General features: G+C 57.8%; 3 protein-coding genes across 8 annotated transcripts; 2 read left to right on the forward strand and 1 right to left on the reverse strand.

Moving 5' to 3' along the window:
- Positions 1 to 412: 412 nt before the first annotated feature.
- On the forward strand, positions 413 to 4,159 carry MAGIX (MAGI family member, X-linked). 4 transcript variants are annotated; one of them, XM_033409709.2, is made up of 6 exons: positions 413 to 550; positions 1,331 to 1,477; positions 2,230 to 2,312; positions 2,387 to 2,623; positions 2,735 to 2,906; positions 3,627 to 4,159. In XM_033409709.2, exons 1-6 carry the CDS (start codon positions 502 to 504, stop codon positions 3,929 to 3,931), a joined length of 993 nt encoding a protein of 330 aa, XP_033265600.1. In that variant the 5' UTR covers positions 413 to 501; the 3' UTR covers positions 3,932 to 4,159. The 4 variants fall into 4 exon arrangements, with proteins under 4 accessions (XP_033265600.1, XP_033265602.1, XP_033265601.1 ...); XM_033409710.2 differs by having other exon boundaries at positions 441 to 550; positions 2,735 to 2,982; positions 3,627 to 3,918; XM_049704336.1 differs by having other exon boundaries at positions 442 to 550; positions 2,735 to 2,867.
- Positions 4,160 to 7,265: 3,106 nt separating this feature from the next.
- PLP2 (proteolipid protein 2) lies at positions 7,266 to 10,158 on the forward strand. Its single transcript, XM_004281934.4, has 5 exons — positions 7,266 to 7,474; positions 8,547 to 8,699; positions 8,804 to 8,899; positions 9,431 to 9,521; positions 9,721 to 10,158. The coding sequence occupies exons 1-5, from the start codon at positions 7,379 to 7,381 to the stop codon at positions 9,741 to 9,743; spliced, it is 459 nt and encodes a 152-aa protein (XP_004281982.1). The 5' UTR covers positions 7,266 to 7,378; the 3' UTR covers positions 9,744 to 10,158.
- Positions 10,159 to 10,270: 112 nt separating this feature from the next.
- PRICKLE3 (prickle planar cell polarity protein 3) lies at positions 10,271 to 18,933 on the reverse strand. Of its 3 annotated transcripts, none has more exons than XM_004281932.3 (9): positions 18,566 to 18,933; positions 17,265 to 17,350; positions 16,199 to 16,382; positions 14,167 to 14,280; positions 13,728 to 13,865; positions 12,974 to 13,177; positions 12,701 to 12,887; positions 11,628 to 11,927; positions 10,271 to 11,007 (listed from the first exon to the last, which is right to left on the reverse strand). In XM_004281932.3, exons 1-9 carry the CDS (start codon positions 18,605 to 18,607, stop codon positions 10,415 to 10,417), a joined length of 1,848 nt encoding a protein of 615 aa, XP_004281980.1. In that variant the 5' UTR covers positions 18,608 to 18,933; the 3' UTR covers positions 10,271 to 10,414. The 3 variants fall into 3 exon arrangements, with proteins under 3 accessions (XP_004281980.1, XP_033265598.1, XP_033265597.1); XM_033409707.2 differs by having other exon boundaries at positions 16,199 to 16,458; positions 18,566 to 18,619; XM_033409706.2 differs by having other exon boundaries at positions 17,265 to 18,697.
- Positions 18,934 to 19,234: the final 301 nt, after the last annotated feature.

Consider the following 19,234-nt stretch of genomic DNA (forward strand, 5'->3'; position numbering starts at 1 on the left):
AAAGGCTCCAAGGGCACCCTCCTCCCCAGCCCACCGTACTCTTCCAGTCCCCCAGTAGGGAAACATTCACTGCAAATTTACTGAGTGCCTACGATGTGCAAAGCTCTGGTGGAGGCTGCAGGATACCCTGGTAAACGTGGGTTCCGGTTCTCACCCCGCTTTTAGTCATCAGAGCTCGGGTGGGGCCCTTAACTTCTCTGGGCCTCGACTTCCCCCCCTCACAGGTGGAATAACAACATCCCCTGGGCGGAAAGAGTTTTCCCATGATGCTGGGAAAGAGAGGCAGCGCCTGAGGCAGAGCAAGGCCAAGAGCTCGCGCTGGCTCCCAGGGCCAGGCCTCCTTGGCGGCCGCCAGGTAGGTCACCGCGCTGGTTGGGGCGCCAAGCACGGGACCGGCCGGCCTCAGCCGCGTCCAAGCCCGGGCGGGCCGCCAGGTGAGCGCTCCCGGGCGCTCCAAACGCGTCGCTGGCGGCAGTGCGTCCACCAGGCCAAGTACGGGTCATGGAGCCACGCGCGGGGGGCGCCACGGACCCTAAGGGGAGCAGAGGAGGTACGGGGCGCGGGGTGGGAGGGTAGTGGGCGCGTCCCTGCCAGCCCTCGCCCCGCCTGTCTGCTTCTCACCTTTTCCTTCTGACAGGTGGTAAACAAAGCAGCCCTGGCGCCCTAGCGGCTGCGGGCGGCGGCGGGGGAGGGCAGGGGCCCAGCGACCCGGGCTGGGCTCGAGGCGCCCTACCCGCACCCGCGCTGTGGGGCGGCGCACCAGACCCGGGGGTCTCTCCAGAGTCTCCGGGGAGGTGTGCCGGAGGGGTCTGCCCAGGGTCACTGGGGACACCTGGGCACTCGGGGTCTTTGGTGAATTGTGGGGGGTTAGGCTGGGGGCTCCGGGGATATGTGGGCCAGCAGGGCTGCCTAGGATAACTGGAGGGGAATCGGGGGTGCCTGGGCCACAGGGGGCAGACCGTGTTCTGTTGGGACATCTGGGGGAATCGGGATACTTCTCGATGTTCGGGGGAAGAGTCTGGAAACTGGAGTTATAGGGGAGCAGTGAGAGACCTTCAGAGTTATTCACAGGGTGTTCGGAGGTGTCCAGGAATATTGGGGTTAAATAGCTGTCCAGGGTGGGTGCAGTTTTGGGTCCACGGGCATACCCGCGATGGTCGGGGGTCGCGGGAGATGAGAGGGGCAGTCGGTGACTTTCAGAACTATCGAGGGAGTGGTCTCGGGTCTCCGGGATCTTGAGGGGCATTCTAGGTCTTCGGTCGTGGCGGGGGGCTGTAGGGGGTCGCTGAGACTCAGGGTGGGCCCTGATCTGTTTTTTTCACTCGCGCAGGCCGTGGCCTTCCCCCGCCCGCGGGCCCCAGAGCCCGGCAGCTCCTGGCGCGGCTGGACGCGCGCCCCCTGGCGGCCCGAGCTGCGGCCGACGTGGCGGCGCTGGTACGCCGGGCCGGCGCCACATTGCGCCTGCGCCCCAAGGAGGGTGCGTGATGGGGGCGGGGCCTCCAGGGAGCGCGGTCGGAGTGGAGCGGGATTCTGGGGGGGCGGGCCCAGGAGTGTTAGTTACTCCCCTGGGTGGGGCCAATGGGTGTGAGTTGGGAGGACGGGCCTCGGCGGTGATTCGAGGGTGCTGGGGTTAGCCTAGACTATTCCTCTAGGAGGTGACACAGAGGGTTACTGCAGTAGGTGAACGTTGCAAGGTTAGTTGTGGGTGCGGAGCTTGATCTTTACTTTTGTCAGCGGGGTTTCGAGTGGAGGAGGTGGGACCTGGAGAGGGTTGGGGGCAGGCATTAGGCTAAAGGGCGGGCCTGGAATGTTAGTCAAGGAGGTGGAGTCTATAAGCGCACTGGGGAAGCGGCTCGAAAGGTTAGGAGTAGGTTAAAGTTTATAGGCTGATTGGAGGGCGGGGCCTGGAATCTAAAGCAGCGGAATCCTGGAGTAGCACCCTGCACGGTGAGCCTAAGGGTTTAATATGAGGGGCGGGATCTGCGTGTTATTAGAGGGAGGTAGGAAGGTGTTTAGGATTATTCAAATAGCTGGTCCCAGGGTTATTAGCTAAGAAGGCGGGATCAGGATAGTTATTCGTGTGGGCGGAGCCTAGTTAAATGGATGAGCATGTCTGTCTCTGCATCCTAGAGGCAAGGAGATGAGATGAGGCTAGAAATATTAACTCAGTAGGCTGGTCCTAGATAGTTTCTTTATAGTACCCTTCCGACTGCCTTTTTCATCCCCCAGACAATAGCGTGCTGGATTCTGCAGACATAGAGGTCACAGACAGTCGCCTTCCTCATGCCACTTTCGTGGAACACCGGCCCCAGGTACCACCTTGTCCTCCTTCGAGGCCACCTGCCTCGAGACCGGCAGTGTATGTATACTTGTGTCCTTACTCCAGCATCGTCGGTCAGAGACCTTGGGTACACGTACCGCGCCACCCCAAGTGACCGAGGGTAAGGCACGTCGTGCTTCGAAGCCGCCCCAGGCCTCTGGTCAGTTCTGTGTGGAACTCGTTCGCAGTTCCGTGGGCTTTGGCTTCACATTAAGTGGAGGCCGAGATGCAGACGGGGACGCTCCGCTGGCAGTTCGCGGGCTGCTGAAGGACGGGCCAGCACAGCGCTGCGGTCGCTTGCAGGTGAAGCATAAAGCACCCTCCATTCGACGGTGCCAGCCCTGTCCTATCCTGTTGTCGATGTGCTCTCCATTTTGACCTTTCTACAACACCCCTTGCCTTGCACTCTTGCAGCCTGGCGACCTCGTGCTCCACATCAATGGAGAGTCAACTCAGGGCCTCACGCATGCTGAGGTCATGGATCGGATTCGCACAGGAGGTCCCCGGCTCTGCCTTGTGCTAAGCAGGCCTCCTGAGACCCACCCCGGCAAGCCTGAGCGGGTGGGAGGGCCCTGGAAAGAAGATGGTGGGTTTCTCAGAGGATTGGGGTCAGGGATCTGTGAGAGGAAGAGGGTCGCAGAGTGGAGAGGCTGGGGACCTGGGTGAGAAGGGTTTGGTGGTCACAATGGGGAGGATCAGGGCTTGGTGTTTGTGAGGGTCATGATATTTTCAAAAGTGGGGATGGGAAGACCAGGGTCCCAGGATAGGAATAAGGGTGGATTTCAGAGGGGAGGCTTTTGAGGTACTGTGAGGGAAGAGAAAAGAGGGGTTTGGGGCAAAAGTGGTTGTTCAGAAAGAAGGGTCATGGTCCTCAGATGGGAAAGCAGAGTGGGTCTCAGTGGAGAGGGGATGGAATGGGGATCCAGAGGGTAGGGGGTCTGGTCCCAAAAGACGAGGGATCCATTAGGGAAAGGATTGGGAGTTGAGGAAGGTGGGATGAGCAAGGGAGAGAGTCTGGGATCCTGTATGGGAGGGATTTGACTTCCTTTGGGAGTTGTGGGAATTGATTCCTGAGGGGAGTGTTCTGCATCCAGGAAGGGAGGGGACTCGGGAAAGGAGGTGTCGGGTCTTGAGGAGTGGCTCGGGTTCCCGAAGGGCGTGTCCATTCATTGACGGAGGTTTCTCTGAGTACTGGGGTCTCTGTCTCCCGCAGCCCTTCGAGTCTGCCGGCCACCCTCAGCCAAGGGGCCCCATCTCCGTTCCCCACCCTATCGCCTAATCTAATCTGCAGTCTTGCCATCCCCAGATCGCAGTGCAGATCCTGGGGGACCAGAGGTGACGAGGTCTCGAAGCTCCAGCACTTCCCCACTTCAGCACCCTCGACCCCGTACGACGCCCCAAACCCGGGGCAGCCCGGAGTCTAGCCCAGGAGTGGCGGACGACCCCGCGGTTCCTCCTCCTGAGGGCCGCACAGAGGACCCCAACGACCACACCCCGGATTCCCCTGGACCCTGGCTGGTGCCGAGCGAGGAACGGCTCTCGCGAGCCCTAGGGGTCCCGGGGTCCGCGCAGCTAGCCCTGGAGATGGCAGCCGGAAGGCGGAGGCACTGAGCGTGTAGCAGACGGGTCACTTGGTACTGCCCAACCTGGATCTGGTGTGCCCCGCCCGCCGCTCACTAGCATCATGGGGAGAGCTTCCTTGGCCTTCTCCCCCCTCCTGCTTCGCAGTCGACCAGCCCTTGCTCCCCTCGAGGCGTCAGTGGTACGGCCCTCCCGGACCGGCCAGCCCTGCGCAACTTGCTTCGGGCGGGGGAGGTAATAAAATGGTTCGATCCGGTCTTAACTTGCCAGGTGCTCTAGGCTGGGTGGGGCTCCCGAGTCCTACCCGTAAAGCAGCGGGTGGGTCGACCTGGTTGTGAGGAGGGCCTCTTCTAGCAACCATTGGCAAGCTTACTTCCTGCTGTTTCTTTCATGCCTCTAGAGAGGTCTTCGCTTCTGCCGGCATAGCCCCACGCCGTTCCCCTTCGCCAACTCCTGCTTCTCTCCCCATTTATTCATTTCACTGTTTTGGACGTGTGCAGGGCTCAAAGTTAATTATTGCACGTGGCGTGGGGAATGCAGAGGTGGGCCTATTGTGGCGGGGAGTGCACCAGTGTACCCACAACCCCGGCCAGGAGTCGTCCAGACCCTCAGCTGGGCTGGATAGCAAGGTTAGAACCGGGGCGGCTTCCTTCGCCGAGAACCTGCGGTCTCTCACTTCCAGCCTGGTCTGCCAGCTTTGGCTGGCTGTAGACTGCCACCCTCACGGCACTGGCTGGGGCCCCGAAGCCCCCTTCGGGGCGGAGCCAGGAAGGTGTGAGTCAGCGGGCCGGGCTAAAAAAGGCTTTTAGAACCCTTGGGCCGCGCCCCCCTCTTCCATAGATGGTGAGGAACCGCAGCTGGGCTTGTGTGCACACGCTACACGCTGGGCGTTCCCGGTCCTGGGAGAGGCCCGAGTTTCCTCCGTCCTGGGAACAGAGCCCCAAAGCCGGGGCTTATATGGCCAGCTGGACTCCGGTGTAGCCCCAGTGCGGGCGCTGACCAAGGCCAGAAATGTCCAGTCACCTCCGCTGTCACCACATCCTGAACACTTCGTCCCATCCCCCCAACGAAGGAAGCTGTGGTCTGGAGGGAATGGGCAACTCTACCCCCTATGGGGAGGGGCTGGGGAGGTGAGGGAGGGAAAGGGCCCGAGTGTGAGTGTCCAAGGTGGCGCTGGGGAGGAGAGAGGGACTGTAAAACTAGGCTGGGAGTTGGGGTATAAAGAGGTGAAGAGGTGCACCCTTGAATGATTAGCGCTGTAGGCACTGTGGGGGAGTGCACTGGGGCTTCTAGTTGACCCTAACTCAGAGCCTGGTAGAAGTGTGGCTCTAGGGAAGTCAGGAAAGGGCTCCAGAGCCCCAGTCCTATAAAAACAGTCACACCCAGGAGACTAATAATATCGATAGTACTGCCAGCCACCATTTACTTGGTCTTATCCTGGCTACCGGCTTTACTGGCACTATCTGTTTCCATCTAGTTACACATCGACTCAACAATCCCGATGTGACCATTTCACAGAGGAGAGAAATGAGGCCCAGTGAGTATAAATAGCTTGAGGAAGTTGGGGATTGAGGCAATATTTAATATTGCCCGATTCCCAAGCCTGTCCTCTTAATCTCACCTGCATTTGACAAGTATTAATTGAGCCCCAACTGTCTACCTTGCACTGTGATAGGCACTGGTGAGATGCTGGAGGAATGAAATATAAAGATTTCTAACGATTGTGTAGCTGAGGTAGTGGGGGGGGATAGACAGATGTCAGAAAAGAAAATACACAAGAAGATGAATAAATAAAAGATAATTTCAGAGAGAAGTGAGAGGAAGATAGCAAAAGGTTATGGTGGGGGAGGTAATGATGGTGGGCTGCTGGCCTCTTTGAAGACATAATATTTGATCTGGGACCTGAGTGACCAGAAGCTAGATGTTTGTAGAACTGGGGGAAGGGCATTGACAGCAGTGAGAACAGCAAGTTCAAAGGCCCTGATACAGAGCAGAGTTTGTTCTGTTCTAGAAACTCTGGCATGGCCTCACAGAGTTGGAAAGCAAACACTCAGCCTTGGGAAAGGTATGCTTCATGCCTTCCACTATCCAATCCCTCTTTCAGCAACCTGGGCTGAAAGAGGGAAGCCCCTTAGTTTTGTGGGACCCCAGGTTCGGGGGTGGGGGGGAAGCAGGCAGGCCCTTGGGTTGAACCATCCTGGCCTTCCGGCCATGGCTCTCCTCTCCTCAGATGAGATGAGAATGAAACCAACACTCACTCTGGAGAGAGTGTGCCCCTCAGCAGATCTTGGGGGAGATCCTGATTCCATGACCAGGTGCATGTCTCAGACGCAGAACTTGAGGCTGAGTCAGGAGAAATTACTCGCTCAGGATAACACACTCTTCAAATGTCATCAGCCTTTTCACCCAGTCTGGCACCCAGCAGCCTTCCCCTCATCTTGCCAAGCTCACGGCAATAAATAAAGCTGTGCTCCTTCCCCATTCTTCATCTAAGACTGGGCTGACAGCCCCTCTACTTAGAACCAGGAAATGGAAGCCCAACATTTGGGGCCAGGGCCTCCCTAGAATTGCAGAACAGAGAAACAGACCCTGAGCCCTGACACTATTAATAACGTCCACCCTTCATTTACCGAGCAGTTTGATGCTCAACAGGCTTTGTTCTCTCTCAGCCTGTGCACTGGCGAGGTCTCATTCCATCACTGCTAAGAGGTTAATTCCATGGTCCACGATCTTTTACCCACAATTCCAAAATCCAAAAAGCTTTGGAAACCAACAGTTTTCCCACAAGTTGGGCACAATTTGGTTACAAAACTTGACCTGACTTAACCAGGAAAGATTTTTGGTCCTGGCCTATCCCACTTACTGTGAATGTCCACACCATTCCTTGAGGAAATATTAACGTGTTTTTGTTTGTTTGGTTTTTTAACGGGACAGTCTCAGACCCCGCTGAGAGTGTTAAATAATATGCCTTATACGTATTGAGAAAACTTTCTAAAATCCAAGATATTCCGAATTCTGGAAACATACCTGAGTTTAACCCTGGCCTCAGCCGTTTTTACAGCTAAGGAAACTGAGGCATTCCCTTCCAAAGCCAAATCCCCATGGTTCTGAGTTGAGGCAGCCCTAGGCGCATTGGTATTCTAAAAGCGTGAAGGGTCTCTCCAGTGCAACACATGGCTCGCAGAACTGCCAAGCCTCAGAGGCTGGCGCCCCCGTAGATGGGACGCCCTGGGGGCTGTGCGCCGGGCGGGTAGAATCCTTGGCGGGAGGGGCAAGGGGGCTTCCGGGGCGGCGGCCACCTGGCCCGGCCCGCTCCGGCCCCGCCCGCTTCTGCTCCGCGCGGTGATTCACTCCCTCCTTCGCCCCGGGGCCCCCTTCCCGGCCAGACGGCGGGCAAGACGGCTGGGTGTGTACCGTCCTCGAACCCACGAGCAAGCGAGCAGATTCTCCGCGCCTCTCGGGACTCCGGTCCACGCCATGGCGGATTCCGAGCGCCTCTCGGCCCCCGGCTGCTGGGCCGCCTGCACCAACTTCTCACGCACCCGAAAGGGAATTCTCCTGTTTGCTGAGATTGTGAGCGTCCCGGGACTGGCGGGTGGGCAAAGGCGGGGTAGGGTGGCTGGACTACGCGGAGTGGGGCAGCTCCGGGGGAGGCAGGCGCGTGGCCCGGGGCTCTTGGCAGTGGAGCGAGGGGTGCGTGGGTTGGTGGCGCAGGCCCGAAACCAGGGGCGCACGGAGGACGAGTCAGTGAAGTTTGGAGAAGGTGGTCGGGAGCTGCTGGCCCACGGGGTCAGGCAAGAGGCCCATAGGGGCATATGGGGGGCCCCATGGAGAGAGACCCCATAGACTTATCGGTGGACTCATCGAAGGGGTCCCCAGGGGCTGGGTGTTGGGGTGCATCCCGTGGCAGGGCGTGGCGCGGCCTGGGCACTGGCGGGAGGGTTGGCAGAGCGCCCAGGGGCGGGACCTGTTGGGGTGGGGCCCCCGCGCGCTAGTCCCGCGGGGTAGGGTGACCAGCCCTCCCCCAGTTCTTCCTCGCCTCTCTGTGGTGGGGCGGGAGGTCCTCAGCTATTTGGGAGCCTTGGTTTCCCGTCCCTCTCAAAGTGGGCGCCTCCTTTGAGTCACTTGTAAAAGGGGTGCGGCGCCTTTAATGGAGCCCTGCCCCTCTGGTATCGCTCTCACCGTTTCCCAAAGGGGTTGCTGGGAGAACCGCACGTCCCGCCCTGTCAAAGCCCTGAAGCTGGCGCCGCGAGTGCTCACTAAAAAACACCTGAAGGCATCACTCCCGGCAGGCCATCCTAGAAGGGAAAAGAGGGGAAACTGAGGCACCTAAATCTACTCCTTATTAGCTGGGTGATCCTGGATAAGTCACTTCATGTCTCTGTGCCTCACTTTTCTCATCTATAAAATAAAGATACTAATGATAGTACCCAGCTCATTAGGTTGATGTGACGATTGAGTGAATTGATACTTGTACAGCTCTTAGAACAACATTTGCAACACAGTGTGCACACACTAAGTGTTTAGCTATTATTATTTGTCATTTTTCCAGTCCTGGTATGCATCTGAGTTTGAGGCCCCCAATTTAAACCAGTCCCCTCAGCCCTGGGAGTTGATCGAGGCCCCCTTTCACATATCCTTCCAGATATTGTGCCTGGTGATTCTGATCTGCTTCGGTGCCTCGACATCAGGATACTCCTTCTTGTCGGTGATAGAGATGATCTTTGCTGCTATCTTCTTTGTCGTCTACATGTGTGACCTGCACACCAAGATACAGTTCATCAACTGGCCTTGGAGTGTGAGAAAGGGGCCACAATGGCAAGGCTAGGGAGGGGCTCGGGAAGTTGGGATTGTGGGGGGAATTCTGGACACTGACTTCCCTCTTCTCCCTACACCTCACAGGATTTCTTCCGAACCCTTGTAGCAGTCATCCTCTACCTGATCACCTCCATTGTTGTGCTTGTTGAGAGAGGAAACCACTCCAAAATCGTTGCAGGGGTAAAGGCTGTGGAGTCAGCTCCAAAGCACAGAGAGAGGGGTTTGAGGATCCTGGGGTCATTTCTGCCTCCGCTTCTGCCAGAAAGTGTGTGACCCACAGTAGGTCACACTTGTCCTCAGGGCCTGCAGGAAAGTCTGACCCAGGCCCTGGTTGTCCTCCCCAAATCATTTGCTGTAAAGGGCCATCCCTTGTCCGACACAGGGACTTTTGTGGGAAGCACAGAGAGGTGGCCCCTTTGTCGATACACTAGACTATACCATCTGCTAGAGCTTTGTCTCAATGTACAGTATGAATGGCGTGCCCTATATGTGGGGCCACTGTGTGGCTGCACTGTGTTGAAAGGTACTAGGAAGAGGGAGGGTGGGGTAGAGTCCAGTCTCTGGCCTTTCCCTGGGGCTCTCTGGCTTGCCAACCTGGGGCTTTAGCTACCATCCCTGCATGGGGTAGTCACTGGAGGTGGTGGATACAAGGAGGCCGAATAGGCTGACTAGCCTAGTCCACTCCCACCTCACTCCCATCCCCATCCCCAGGTGCTGGGCCTAATCGCTGCATGCCTCTTTGGCTATGATGCCTACATTACCTTCCCCTTGCGGCAGCAAAGACATACAGCAGCCCCTACTGGTAAGTGTGTGGGTGTGTTGGGGGGGGTGTTGCTAAGGGGGTGAAAAGAAAATGGGTCTCCCAAGGGGCATGAATGCCAACTCTGTCTCTTATTGATACTTAAGGCTTTAGTGCCAATAAGTACCATAAGCTTCAGTATTCTTATCTGCAAAATGGACATATGGATCCAGCCAATGCGTCCTCTCTTTTCCTCTTGCAGACCCTGCAGATGGCCCGGTGTAGGTGAACTCCCTTCATTTCTCTCAGCAACCTGCAAATAACACCTCCATCGAAATAACTCCTCCCCGCCCCTACTACAACACTCCCAGTCAACTCCCAGCCCCCTACTGAGGTAAAAGTGCCTTTATCGCGAGAATTTGTCTTCCAGGCTGCCAATCAACTCCTCTGGGTATGGCCACCTTTATGGGTGTGCCTAGGTTCCCCCTTCCTTCTGCAGTATCCAGATGGAGACACCAGTTCTGCCTGGACAATGCCCCCACCTAAGCCACAAAATGACGGAAGAGGGTGCCTCAGATTTCAGACTCCAGGCCCCAGGTTGTAACCCACTCCTAATAACCTTCTCAGTGTGCATGTGTGTGTGGGAGGAGAGGGGTTCTGTGGAGGAATAAATAAATAATAAGCAGATTATTAGAACATATGATAGTGAATAAATTAATCCTTTGATCAAATGTAGCTAAATCTCAAGCATCAGGAGGGGGAAAACTGGGGGGAGCTGGAGCAGCTGGAGCAAGGAGGTAAAGAAGCCAGGCCTGTTTTAAAACAAATATTAAATTACTTCAGTAATACAAACAGATGAAGGAGGGAGGAAGGCAAGGGATTTATGACTTAAGTTGGGGGGCTGGGTCATCATCTACACTGACTTGAGAATGCAGCCCTCCAGAACTGTCACTCCTTCAAGCCACGATGCAGTTCTTGTCTCTGGCCTGGCGAGGCATCCCTGGGCGAGAGTTCCTGGGGAGCTGTGGAGATGGGGAATTGGGGGTCTCAGTTGCAGTGTCCTGAGCAGGCATTGGCCTGCACAGGTGTGGGGGCAGTGGGATGCGTTCCCCTAGGAAGAAGCCGTCGTCCTCTGAGGATTCGGAACTGGGACTGGAGGGCGAGCTGGAGCAAGATCCCGAGTCCGACCCTGATCCCAAGTCACATCGATGGTGGCGACGTCTGCCAGAGTGGCGGCGGTGATGGTGGTGGTGGTGATGGTGGGGGTGGCGGCGATGTATGGGGCCCCTGGGCGGGGGGCTGCGTGGCCTGCGGCGCTGGGCTGGGGGCACACTCAGGGACCGCCGCGGGCCTCCCTCAGACACCAAAGGGTCGCGGAAGCTGACGCGTGGGGTGCTCTGGCGACCAAAGGCACCATCTTCTGGGCGCGGGTCCGGCTGGCCGGCAGGCCCTGAGGGTGGTTCGGGGACACTGCGGAGCCCCAGCTCGGGCATGGAGTGGCGGTGAGGGGCCCCTCTCAGAAAGCGGGCAGGCTCCTCGGAGCCTGCAGCTGGAAAGAGAGATGGAGCGACTCCCTGTATCTCTCGCCCCACCCCTACCCCAGCCCAGGGGAGGCCTTTGGAAAGGGCCTTCTCTCTCCCCCATCAGGACTGGGAAAGTGGAGGCAGGCATGGGGCGGGGCAGCGAGGTGGGGAGTCCGGGAAATGTGAGGCCTGGGGCAGGTTCTGGGTGGAGGGAAGGTTGAAAGCAGGAGGAACAGGACCGGATGGATTGGTGTATGGGGTGTGGCCGGGGTGGGGGCGTGGCTTCTGGTGAAAGGGGAGTGGCATAGGCTGGAGCAGACAGGGTCTGGGATAGAATGGGGGCGGGGCCTGGGGGGCGGAGGGTGAGGGGTAGAGGGTTTGGAGGAAAGGAGCAACTTGGGCTCAAGCTGGGACAAGTTGAGGTAGGGAAAGGGCCCTGTACAGAAGTGGGGTGGAACCTGGGTTCACGTTGGGGTGTAGTTGGGGATGGAAACTAGGCCTGGAATGGTTTGGGGACGAAGCCGGGGCTGTGATGGGGGCGGGGCCAGGGATGCCACAGGTGAAGGACCTGGGCGAATCAAGGGGCGGGGACAGGGTTGAGGCGGGAGCACCGGAGTGGCTGGGCGTGGCTGGAAGGTTGGCTCACCAGGCGCTGGGTCGTTGCTGGTGCCTTTTGTGGAGGTCTCAGATACCCCCTCCACAGCAGAGAAAGAGGCTGTAGAGGCTGTGAGAGGTGTGGAGACCGTGCCTGCGCTCCAGCTGCGGCGGCCGGGCCCCGGAGCCGTGAGCTCGGACCCCAGGCTGCAGGCTCGGGAGCAGAAGATTAGGCCACGGCGTGGCAGGAAGGGGCGGCCCAAGAGGGCTCGCCCACAGCGACTACAGCAGAAGCAGCGGTCTGAGGCGTGCCAGTGCTGGCCCTCATAAGCCATCTGGCCCTGGTCCAGGCCTGCGGGGATGGACACGAGGGGGAAAACTGAGGCAGAGCCCCCAGGCATATTCCCAACCCTCCTGAATAGGGGCCCTTCTTGGGAAGAGGCAGGGAATCTGAGGCAGGGTACCCAGAGATGCCCTCTCCTCCCACCTCTCCAGAATGGGGCCCTTCCTCATCATTCTCTCCTGGAAACTGGCTGATAAATGTCTCCTCTGCCTCCCTTTCTTTCCCAGGGTGGGGGTAGACATTGGACTCCAAGATGTGGGTCAGGCTTAGACATTAAGAGGTGGCTTCAGGTGGAAGGAGAGTGAAGGTGGACCTGAAGAAGAGGCCTGGGTGGTGGCGGCAGGACACAGAAGGTAGGGCATGGCCTTGGTGGGAAGGGAGTGGGTCTTAGAGAGTAGGGTCTGGCTTAGAAGGTAGGGTTTACCTAGGCTGATGGAGGAGAGTCTTAGAGAATAGGGCATAGCTTGGAGTAGGGGCCAGGCTGAGAGGGTAGGAGGGTAGCTATGGTGGGGGGCAGGGCTAGGAATTAGAGGGCACTCTGGAGGTGGACCTAGATGTGTAGTGGTGCCTAGTGTAGGTGGGGTTTAGAAAGTATGGCATGATGGGGGGACATTGGTAATGGAATTGCAGGGAAGGGTATAGGGCTACAGTGCTGGAGCTAGACTTAAAGTATGGGGTATAACGGAAGATGGGGCCTGGAAGATGCCCCCAGGAAGAATCCTGGCGGTGGGGCTGTGACCCAGCTGTCCATCCATCCCCCATCCAGTCCCATGTGCACCCACCAATGTGCTCCCCACAGCCATCACAATACTCCGCGTGGCGGGCCTCGTAGCAGGCGCAGCAGTGGGGGCGGCTCTGACGCATGACATAGCGCTGCCCTCCCAGTGATGCTTCACACTCAAAGCAGCAGAAGTGACCCATGTGCCAGTGCCGGCCCTCGGCCTCTGTGCACTCAGGGGAGAAGATGATCTGGGGGGCAAAGGCCATCCATGGCCATCAGAAGGGCCTGCCCCTGCCCACCCTCCGTTCACACCCCTGGGCAGAGAGACACGAACCTCGTCACAGGCTTGGCAGCGCGGGCGCAGGCGTTCAGCATGGTGGCGACCACAGTAGACCTTGCCAGCATGGTAGAAGTAGATGAGGTCCACCAGCAGCTCCCGGCACGTGGAGCACACAAAGCACTGTGGGTGCCAGCAGGCACCCAGGCCTGCACGGCTGGCAAACACGGCGATGTCCCCACCTCCAATCTGCTTCCCGCACTGCCAAATGACAGGTGGATGCTGTCACCATCACCAAGATGGTAGGATGGATGGGGGTCAGCCAAGGCGTGTCACACGTGGGCCTTCCCCGTGGCCTTTGTGACAGGCCCCATCCAGGGGGTAACTTTGAGATAGGCCCTGGACGCTGCTCCTGGGGGAGACCACAGAGACAGGCCCTATTTCTCGTCGGTGGCCTTAAAGGCAAGTCTCCCCTTTAGGGGGTTGGGGAAACCATAGAGACAGGCCAGGCCCAGTTGGGGGATCTTAGCAACAGACCTCACCTAACAGTAAGATCTAAGGTTAGGCTCCACCCACCAGGGGGGCCTTAGAGATAAATCCCACCCATCACCCAGCTCTAGAGACAGGCCCTGCCACTGTGGGTTGGTTCTTAAAGACAAGTCTCAATCATAAGAGGACCAAAGAGATAGCCCACGCCCCATGTACACTGCATGGAGGGGAGAAAACTCTTTCCAGGGCCTGGCAGATGGGCCCTGTACCCCAGGGCTTGGAGCAAAGGCACCATTACTCACTGAGGCCCTCCATGGCTCACCTCCTCACAGATGGCCCCAGTGATGGTCACGGGGAAGATGCGCACGGTGCCTCGCCCCAGATTCTCCCGCTTCCGCTGCTGGCTGAAGGCTCTGAGTTCTTTCTTCTCTTCCTCTTCCAGAGCTGTGCAGTACTGTGCCTGGAGTAGTGGGGATCTTCCAGGCTCCTCCCCTGATGCCTGCCCCCAGCCTTCTTCCAAATTTCATCTATGCTCAAAAAATTTACTTCTAGGCCTTTATATAGATGGTGCTTCCTGCCTTAAATACCCACCCCTTACCTCTTCTGCCAAGGCACAGCTGTGGTTTTGCCTGTCCAGACCTGTCACCTCAGATCAGCTCACCTTTCCTCCTCTGACCCTGCCCACTTCTTTCCAGCTGCCCAGCATTTGTCCAGGCTGTGTCCCCTACCTGGCATGCCCTTCCTGTCTTCTGTCTCCTCACCTCACTGTCATGTGGGGGCAGCTGGTGCAGCAGCTGTTTGATCCTGTATTTCTCCCCGGGACTGTTGACGTAGGGGACCTTGTCCTCTGGAAGGCAGCTGAAAAATTGGTATACCTGGGAGATGGGAGAAAACAATTGAGACTAGGGGTGATGCAGTGGGATGGTGGGTCCCTACTTTTCTGAGAAAATTAAAGTCATCGTGAGGGAACTTCTATTGACCCCCTCCTCCCTACAGGCCAGATCATTTCTGCCACTTCCTAAGCATACTGAGAGTTCCCTCATGTCTTGACCCCACTTTTCCCTCCATCTGCTGCTCCACTTTTCTTTCCCCTTTATAGCAAAATTCCTTGAAGGAGTTGTGTGCATTTGCTGTCTCCACTTCCTCTCCTCCCATTCTCTCTAGACCCCACTACAGTCAGGCTTCCCCGCCCCCTCTGTCCCTGCCTCTCCTCCAAAGCTATTCCTGTCATAGTCATTGATGATATCCACATCGCTGAACTCATTGTTCAGGTCTCAGTCTTCATCCAACTTGACCCATCAGTAGCACTGGACACAGCTGGTCACTCCCTCTTCCTGGAAACACTCTGTTCCCTTAGCTTCCAGAACACCACACAGCCCTGGGTTTGTTTCCTCCTACCTTATTGGCTGCTCCTTCTCTGCCCCTGTTTTGGTTTCTCCTCAACTGGCCAACCCCTAAATGTGGGAGGGTCCTCAGGTTCAGTCCTTGGTCCTCTTGCCTCTGTCTACCTTCAGTCCCTTGGGAATCGAATCCACCCTCATGGCTATAAATACCATCTCATGGCTAATGCCTCACAAATGCATACCTCCAGCCCTGTGACCTCTCACTTGAGTTCCAGACAACGTGACCACTCAGATGTCCAACAGGCATCTCAAACTCCAGATAGCCAAAACCAAACTTATGCTCTTAGCCCTCAAACTTGCTCCTGCCTTGGCCTGCCCCATATCAGTCAATCCATCCATCCTTGGGGTCATCTTTGACTCCTCTGTCACACCCACAAGCAAATCCTCTCAGCTCTATTTTCAAAATATAACTAGAATCTGACCACCACTCACTACTTCCACTGCCAGCGCCATCATCAGTCACTTGGACCATTGCAGTAGCCTCCCTTTCACTGATCCCCTGCTTCCACCCTCTTACAGTCCATTCTACACTCAGCAGCCAGAGGGATTCTGTTAAGTCCTAAGACAAATCACATCCCTTCTCTGCTCACAAGCCTCTTGTGTCCTCTCCCTCATTCAGAGTGGAAGTCAAAGTTCTGTCCATGGCCTCCGCCATCTCTGACCTCACCTCCAACTACTCGCCCCATTGCTTACTGTGCTCCAGATACACTGGTCTCCTCGCTGTTTCTCATACATGCCAAGCACACTCCTGCCTCAAGGCCTTTGCATTAGCTGTTTCCCTTGCCTGGATCGCTCTAACCTCAGATATCTGCATGGCTCACATCCTCACCTCCTTCAAGAAGCTCAAACATCATACACTCACAGAGGTTGACCTGGGCACCCTATTTACAATTCTAACATCTCTCTCTCTCTCTCCCCCCTCCCTCTCTTCCACTTCCCTGCTCTATTTGTTCCGTAGCCCTTACACCATCTGACGTATATTTACAGGTTTGCTTATTGGCTCTTGCTCCCTTTGGGAATACAACCTCCATGTGGGCAGATGTATTTTTCTGTGTTTTGTTCATTGCTGTGTTCTCAGTGCCTAGAACATTGTCTGACATGCGGTAAGTGCTCAGTGACTGTTTGTTGAATGAATCAATCAATGGAAATGTAGTGAATGAAGTGCTGGGATAAGACCTGAGGTAAGGGGAGGACAGGAGAGGGGTGAACAGGTCCTGAGGAACTGGCCCAGCGATCAATCAGGGTTCCCTGCTAGACCACAGAGGGGTCAGAAGGACATGCACAGTCTGACCACGCACCCTAGAGTTTCCCTGGAAATAGGTTCCCACTTGAGTGTGCATGTGTGTGTGTGCCCACTGGTGAGCAAGAGTGGGTGGTGGTGTTTGGTCACCTGCTCGGGCTTGAGACCAGGGGGCACCCAGGCATACTCCTCCGAGGCACAGCCGGAGTCGTCGTCAGAGATGGAGTGGCGCTGGAAGTCTGAGATTAGCCGACACATGATGCGTTCCAGGTCCACAGGCACTGCGTGCACGGCGTGCTCCTCCCGTGGGCATTTGCAGTGCTGGCAGATCTTTCTGAGGGGACCGGGATGGGGGGTCAGCTCCTAAGGGATGGCCCACTTGGACCTCTTGGCAGCCCAAGGAAGTCCAACTGAGGGCCAGAGACGTTCAGATTATCACCAGCAAAAGACTCCGAGCCAGACAGGGGCCTGGGGGCGGTGCTGAGCGGAGGTGGGGCTGTGAGCCAGACTACTGTCGGGAGTTGGCCGGGGCTGTGAGGGGCAGAGCGGCCAGCTGGGGGCAGGGCTGTGAGCTGGGAGTGGGGCTGCGGGGCCTGGGCCGAGGATGTGAAGGGGTGGTGGGGCTGTGGCAGGTCTCAAGGCCATCCCCTGACTTTCAGCACTGGGACTTGGGTCACACTCTCCCGGCAACGGGCCTGAGTAGGGGTGGGGCTCTGAGTCTGAGATTGGAGTTATAAATCTAGGGGTTTCCCCTCATGACTTTGGACGTGGTGGGGGAACTTTCCCTAGGGGTGGGCTCTAGCTTGTGCTGAGGCTCTGAGCCTGAGTGAGTAGGGCTCTGTCTGTGGTATTTTATGGGACGTTTTGGGTACAGGGCTCCACTAGGATAGGACCTGGGTCTGGGAGGGGAGTTCTGAGCCCCAGAAGGGGGCTGGAGGTCAGTGGGCGGTTCTTAGAGCCCGGGACGGAGGATCTCCCTAGAGATGGGACTCAGAAACTTGGAGCACATTTCTGGGGGCGGGGCTGTGTAGTAGGCGGAGCTCTCCTGGGAACTGGACAATTGGGAATGAGTCAGGGGCGGGGCTCTGGACCTGAGCTTTCTCTAAGACCTGGCTCAAGCCTAGGGGCGTGGCCTAAGTTGGGGGGGTTCCCCTAAGGGCAGGTTCCCATAAGGGCAGGACCCTGACGAAGACAAGGTCCTGGGATGGTCACCTACCTCCAGCCATGCAGCAGGAAGCCGGGGCACTGCTCCCTGCAGGAGTTGCAGGGCTGGCCTCGGTCTGGGTCCTCTGCTTCTTGAGGCTGTAGTGGGAGGGGGCAGACGCGGGACCCGGCGAGGTGCGCGCGGGCGGGGAGGGAGAGAGAAGTCAACGCCCGCCTCTCCACTCCGAGGCCGGCAACCACACGCCGGGGCATGTCCCACCAGGGCAACGCCGGGCAGGCTGGGACAGAGTCCAGAGCGCGGGGGAGGGGGACACAACCGAGGTAGAGGCGGGGGAGCTGAGGCCACCTCCCTGTATGCCGCCCCTTTCAGGGAATTCCCCTCCCCGGGCCAGCACTGAACTCCGCTCACCCAACCTCGACACCTCCCCACCAGCCTCTGACTCCTCTAGGCCTCAAAACACCTCCCCCTGAACTCAGAGTACTCTCCCCACCAAAGCAGAGCCCCTAATCTGGGTGTCTCCTCTCAGGCCTCATCTCGGCCCCTTCTCCACTCAGGAAGCCAGCAGCACTCCAGTTCCACAGGGTAGGAATCTGAGACCCCGTCCTTACTTGGGATCCCCACGTGAGCCCTGCTCCTCTTTTCAGAAGCTCAAGAGCCCATCCCCCAAACCCTGGCTTCACCTTTTCATACCCAAGGAACTGAGACCCTCCTCCAGGATCTCAGGAGGCCCTTGAGCCATTCAGAAACCCACACCCCAAGAAGCCTTGGCCCTTACCCCTCATATCCTAGGGCTATTCACTCTTCTGGACCACCAAACGCAGACCCCACCCAGACAGCCCCTCCAAGGGAAGAGAGAGACCCTCCCATCTAGGAAGTCAAAAGCTTCCTGGCTCAAGTGGAAGCCTGGAAGCCCTCTCCTCACAAATCCCAACCACTCGACTCTCAGTATTAGGGCACCCCAGGAATGTAGGGCCTCACTCCTCAGTTCACCTTCCGCCAAGGTACAGGAAGAGGTCCCTTTTCTCATAAGCTCAGGAGGCCCCTGCTCAATCTAGGACTCCAGGACCCAATCTTTTGGCTCTCAGAATCCCCTCCCATAATTCACCGGAGAGGGGAGTGCACCAGGTCCCCGGGGTGCTGATAAAGGTGTGCGGAAAGGTGATTAGGGAGCAAGGGCCACCACGTTCCTTCATCCACATACTTCCAGCAGTCCCAGGCCCTCCGGTTTGGGAACCCTGAGGATGGGGATTCCCAGATCCTCTGGGAGCGCCTCCTCGCTATCCCTATCCCCTGCTCCCTCTCCCGGGCCTCAGTTTACCCTGACCCCCACCGCTGCCCTGAGTCTCGCTCACCGCGCGCCCTGAGCGGCGCCTCCGGGACCCACGCGCGAACATGGCGCGCCCAGGCAGGGTCAAGCCGGGCCGGGTCAGGCGAATGGAATCCTTGTGGCCGTCTGGCCACCGCGCATCCGGCAGGGGAGCTCTCGGTTCCGTAAACCTGACACCGGCGTAGGAGGAGCGCGCCCAGCGGGGTCCGCCCCTGGGCCTGTTGTCTCTCCCGGGCCAAGGCGCCCCCTGCCTAGAGGTGAGGGGCGCGCAGCCCAGGAACGCCGTGCGCGAAAGCTTCCTTGCACTCCTGCCTGGGCGGGAGCTGGGCCTCAGAAAACACGGGCCCCAGAGCCCCCAGGGTTCCACATGGTCTCTCACAGGACATTCTAGGCCTTGAGGGCTCTGTAGTGGAGGACTGGGAACTTGGAAGTGGCGACCTGACCGCAAGGAGTGTGCGCTACATTACTTGTACTGACGCTTTGTGTGATTTATCTTGGATGTTTATTTGGGGGATGGGTTAAAGCCACCTCTTGGCCCCCTCCCCACTGGTGATGTTCTGAGGGTCTCTTTCCCCCGGATGAATGCTGCAAGAATGGTCCCAAGCCCCATCGCAGCCCCAGCTGGTGCTCCCTCACCCCATCAGAGAGCTCGATCTTATGTCCCCGCCCCACGTCCCTGTTCTCATCCGTTTTC

This window comes from Orcinus orca, chromosome X (assembly GCF_937001465.1).
Source record: "Orcinus orca chromosome X, mOrcOrc1.1, whole genome shotgun sequence".
In the NCBI taxonomy this organism is placed as follows: domain Eukaryota; kingdom Metazoa; phylum Chordata; class Mammalia; order Artiodactyla; family Delphinidae; genus Orcinus; species Orcinus orca.

What these genes read in the sequence shown, in the direction of transcription:
- MAGIX (XM_033409709.2), top strand. Translation starts at nt 502, where the DNA reads ATGGAGCCACGCGCGGGGGGCGCCACGGACCCTAAGGGGAGCAGAGGA. An exon ending in GCGCCTGCGCCCCAAGGAGG is followed by an intron (nt 1,478 to 2,229) that starts GTGCGTGATGGG and finishes TTCATCCCCCAG; the next exon opens with ACAATAGCGTGCTGGATTCT. An exon ending in AGGGCCCTGGAAAGAAGATG is followed by an intron (nt 2,907 to 3,626) that starts GTGGGTTTCTCA and finishes TGCCATCCCCAG; the next exon opens with ATCGCAGTGCAGATCCTGGG.
- PLP2 (XM_004281934.4), top strand. Translation starts at nt 7,379, where the DNA reads ATGGCGGATTCCGAGCGCCTCTCGGCCCCCGGCTGCTGGGCCGCCTGC. An exon ending in TTCTCCTGTTTGCTGAGATT is followed by an intron (nt 7,475 to 8,546) that starts GTGAGCGTCCCG and finishes ATATCCTTCCAG; the next exon opens with ATATTGTGCCTGGTGATTCT. An exon ending in ACTCCAAAATCGTTGCAGGG is followed by an intron (nt 8,900 to 9,430) that starts GTAAAGGCTGTG and finishes CCCCATCCCCAG; the next exon opens with GTGCTGGGCCTAATCGCTGC.
- PRICKLE3 (XM_033409706.2), bottom strand. Translation starts at nt 17,464, where the DNA reads ATGCCCCGGCGTGTGGTTGCCGGCCTCGGAGTGGAGAGGCGGGCGTTG. An exon ending in TTCCTGCTGCATGGCTGGAG is followed by an intron (nt 16,383 to 17,264) that starts GTAGGTGACCAT and finishes CGGTCCCCTCAG; the next exon opens with AAAGATCTGCCAGCACTGCA. An exon ending in CAGCAACGACCCAGCGCCTG is followed by an intron (nt 11,008 to 11,627) that starts GTGAGCCAACCT and finishes CTCTCTTTCCAG; the next exon opens with CTGCAGGCTCCGAGGAGCCT.